At 42.5% G+C, this 4,452-nt stretch overlaps 1 protein-coding gene across 1 annotated transcript; it reads right to left on the reverse strand.

Moving 5' to 3' along the window:
* Positions 1 to 53: 53 nt before the first annotated feature.
* LOC309400463 (general transcription factor II-I repeat domain-containing protein 2-like) lies at positions 54 to 3,688 on the reverse strand. Its single transcript, XM_081968977.1, has 2 exons — positions 3,625 to 3,688; positions 54 to 1,946 (listed from the first exon to the last, which is right to left on the reverse strand). Exon 2 carries the CDS (start codon positions 1,919 to 1,921, stop codon positions 104 to 106), a length of 1,818 nt encoding a protein of 605 aa, XP_081825103.1. The 5' UTR covers positions 1,922 to 1,946; positions 3,625 to 3,688; the 3' UTR covers positions 54 to 103.
* Between the last annotated feature and the right edge of the window lie 764 nt (positions 3,689 to 4,452).

The following is a 4,452-nucleotide window of genomic DNA, read 5'->3' on the forward strand; positions in this document are numbered from 1 at the left end:
ACATTAACATCTTTTGTCTTAAAAGAAAACCACAACAACAGGGCTTTCAATGATAAAAAACAACTTTTTATTGAAAGGTGAACAATTAAGGTGATTTTTGCTGTTATATGCATGCTGCTAATTTGTCCAACCTTGGCTCATACTTTGTAAGTTTGAGAGCAACACATGCAGCACTCAGGTCATCTGTTAGTCTGTTTCTGATGTCAGATTTGATATCATTCAAAGCTGAAAACAGCTGCTCACAAGCATAAGATGATCCAAACAAAGTAAGGAAAGCAATCCCAAGTGCTTTCATTGACTTAAAAGTAACTGGCAGAGAATTCCACGCTTTAAGGATTTCATTTTCAGAACCAACTCTGCCCTCTGTCCTCCCTTCCATCTTCTCAAGTGTTTCACGCAGGTTACAGAATTTGTTTTTCCAGATATAGCTTTCTTGAAATTCCAATAGCTCCATTTCCAGATTTTCTAAATCCAACCAGTATAAGCAGGAAAGATCAAGTTCTTCCAATTTGACTTTATCTGGAGAAGTAAGAAAACACAGAGTTGTCTCCATCTTACGGAACTGTAAAAATCTGTTACTAAAATTCACCTTTGCAGCTGCTACAATACTGGAAAATTCCCTGCAGATTTCCTGATGGCTTGTAGGATTGTCTGCAAATGTTGTAGAATTTTTTAAATGCATTTTTAGATTTGGAAAATATTTCAGCTGCCCACTTGCAAGGTCACTTTCAAACACCTGCAGTTTTTCCTCAAATGTTTTGATATCACAAAACATCCTTATCGCTGTTTTCCCTACATCTTGTAGTTGTTTGTACAGTACATTGAAGTGTAGTGTAAAATCCGTAAAAAACATGAGGTTGTTAAGCCAGGCCATATCAGTGAGCTGTGGATATTCCTGCCCTTTTTCAATCATGAACAGCTTAATTTCATTCAAGCAGGCTACAAATATCTCCAGGACTCGTCCTCTGCTCAGCCACCGGACATCATCGTACATAAGTAAACCATTATACTGTGCCTGAACCTCCTCAAGAAGTGCTTGAATCTGTGGAAAATTCAGAGCATGAGCCATGATGTAATTCACCATTTTTGTGACATCTTTGAGAACACCGTCAAATTTTTTGCTGCTTTCCCTGGCACAAAGAGTTTCTTGATGTATAACACAATGGAACTGAATGACTTGATGTTTTGTTTCTTTAACAAAGAACTGTATGAAACCAGATGTTGCCTCCACCATAGAAGGTGCACCATCACTAGTAATTGAAACCACTTTTTCTGGTCTTATGTCTTGTGACAAAAAAGTCTCCATCACAGCATTGTAGATATCTATCCCCCGTGATCTTTCAGGCAACGACACCAGTTTCATCAGCTCTTCTCTCATGGTGTCACCAACAGCGTAACGCAAAATTACTGCTAGCCTTGTTTGATTATTTATATCTCTGCTTTCATCCAAGCACATGGAATAACAAGCTGCCTTTTGTAAGTCAGTGGTGAGCTGCTGACTAACGTCACTTGCCATGCGCTGGACTCGATCTTCAACAGTATTCCTGCTTAGTGGCAACTCAGAGATGCGTTGAATAATTTTATCCTTGTTTGGGAAACCGTGAAAAAGGAAATTACTCGCAGACAACATGGCTGTTTTGATAATATCCCCATCAGAAAGGGGCTTACTGTGTTTTGCTAAGCACAGTGAAATTTGAAAACTGCTTTTAAGAAACTGTCTTCTTTCAGTTTCACTAGGTTTGACAACACTTTTGTGGTTGGTTTCAAAGTGCCGCCTGACACTTGATGTGCAACACGCAACACTTTCATAACACAGAATACATAAGGCTTTTCCATTGCGTTCAATGACTCCATATAACTCTGTCCAGGCCTCTTGGAATGATGTTCCACTATCTGTTTTTGCTTTTTTTGCTGTATTCATTTTCGGCTGTTCCAAGACTTGGAGTCTACAAAAAAACATTTTTTTAAAAATGAAGCATCCAATACAAATCTATCCCTATACCAAAAATAGCTAACACAATGGCCAACATCTATAATAAGGAGGTAGTTTTGTGTGACGTTCTTATAGATAAGTCTCCAGCAGGCAACTTACGCAGGGTTACGCAATAAAGCCCACCCTGTGGGCCAGGCATTCTACTTCAGCACTGCTCCCCTCCAGGTATGCCACACTGTGAGGTATGCTCCCCTCTAACCCCACCACAGGAATCACCTACACCACAGACTCAATTTTTTTAAATAAATGAATGTGGTGAAGAATTTATTTTCTCTCTTGCTGAGTGGAGGGTGGTCGATACACCAGCATAATCAAATTAGGCATTTTCTGAATACAGGTACTCAACTTAATTGAGCCCAAAATTTCTGTTGCTAAGCAAAACAGTTAACTGAGTTTTGCCTCATTTTATGATCTTTCTTGTTAGTTGTTAAGCAAATCACTGCAATTAAGTCAGTAATACAGTTGTTAAGTGAACCTGGCTTCCCCACTGACCAAGTAGAAACTAAGGGGCCGACTTTTAGAAATGCAGATTTGGTTATCCATTCAAGACAGGATGAAAACCCCCAAGAAAGCCAGCATCTAGCATTCATTACATTTGATAAACAAGATTAATAAAACCCCAACTCACTGCCCGCCTTTTCAGGCCATGTGCTCATCAAGCCAGGTGTTCAGCTACCCAGAATCACTGCTTGGTGGTTCTGCTTCACCATTCAACCATCCTTCCAAGCAGCCTCCATGTTTCCAGCGTCTTTCTCCCCACTTGAAACTTTTAGAAGAAATGTCCACCTGGGTTCAGTTCCAAGTAGGGAAAAAGACACTGGAAACATGGAGGGTGTTTGGAAAGATGGTTTAATGGTAGACAGGCTCACATGGCTTGAGCTCCTGAACAGGATCACATGGCTTGAGCTCCTGAGCAGAAAAAGGGCCAAGATGCCGAGAAAGTCTGAGTTTTACATCCTCTCCTGGGCTTTGAACTTCCTGGGGCACGGGAAGAGTATCCTGATTGGTTGCTCTCAGAGGTCATAGCTTTGTAGGTTGTCTGTGCGCTGAGTTTGATTGAAACTTGGCGGGTGGTGTAATGAAGGGCAATGAAATGGGATGGCTCTTTGTTATGTAGAATAGACTGGCTCAGGCCTTAATGGCCCCTTCATTTCATTTTCATTTCATTTATTCGATTTATAAACCGCCCCATCTCCCCAAGGGGACTCGGGGCCGTGTACAGACAGGAATAAAATGCACTATAAACAACGGAAGTACAAAATCACAGAAAAACAAATTAAACAAGGTCTGTACAATGACCATGAAATTAGCTAGTAATTAAAACCAATTAAAATACCCCAAAATTTAAAATACCGGCCAGGAAGGTCGGGGATTGACAAAAGGGGGGGGGGCAAGTTTTTGCCTCTGTTTCTACTTCTCTTTTTAAGGGAAATATTCTGCCCTTTTAATATTTCCTAAAACATTTCATTTTTCTAGGAGAGGGGTGGGTGCTAACTTCCTACAGAACTCAACCCAGAGGGACATTTCTTCCAACAGGACTTCAACTCCCAGAATTAATTATGTATTTTTATCTGAGTTTTGTTTTGTTCCCAGCCTCTCGCCATCTGCTCTTTTCAGAAGGCGGACCTCACCTCCTTCCCTCAGCAGCTTCTCCTGGCGGTTTTTTCTCCTCCCTTTTCCTACCAAAAGGAGGTCGAAATTCCTCCATTCCCACCTCCCTCAATCCCACTCCCTCCCGTCACCTTCTTTCTCCTCACAATCACTTTTCCGAAGGCAAAAATAAATAAAATAAAGTAAAATTCAGGAGAAGTGTGGCGGCAACTGTTCCGCTTGACCAGTTGTGCCAAAAGGCAATAACTTTCCTCAGCTCCGTTCTTCGACCTCGCCAAAAAAAAAAAAAAAAAACCGCCTCCATAACAAACCTCCTCAGTCAGCAAGCCCGCCAAAATGCTCCGTCTCCCTTGTTGCTACGCGGGAAGGTCCTTCTGATTGGTGGAGGCCCGCCAGCCAATCGGGAGGAGTGCGTGCAGCCGGCCGGCAAGAGAGTCAATCAGAATGAGGAAGCTCTAACCGTGGCGATAGTCACGTGCCTTAAAGCGGTCAGGGTTGAAAAGTACACCTATACTATAGGAAGGCTGGGAGGAGTTGCCCGAACCTTATCACGCCGCTATCATTGCCCGCGAGAAATATGGCCGCGCTTCGCCTCAACGGCAACGAAGATGGCGGGCAAAGAAGGGGACGAATTGCCCGCGACAAACATGGCCGCCCGTTAACCTCAGCCTAACTTTTTCCAAGGTGGGGGGGAAGGGCGTTCGATTTTCCGAGTCATATTTTATTTTTGTCTTTCCGCTCATCAACTCAACGCATCCTTAAGGAGAAACTCGCGAGAAAATGGCCGTGATATCGCCTACACACACACACACACACACACACACACACACACACACACGTGCCCGTAA

This window comes from Natrix helvetica, assembly GCF_964273705.1.
Source record: "Natrix helvetica genome assembly, chromosome: W".
NCBI classification, from domain to species: Eukaryota; Metazoa; Chordata; class Lepidosauria; order Squamata; family Natricidae; genus Natrix; species Natrix helvetica.

Bases quoted from the DNA above. Each gene is read 5' to 3' on its own strand.
- LOC309400463 (XM_081968977.1), bottom strand. From the start codon at position 1,921: ATGAATACAGCAAAAAAAGCAAAAACAGATAGTGGAACATCATTCCAA.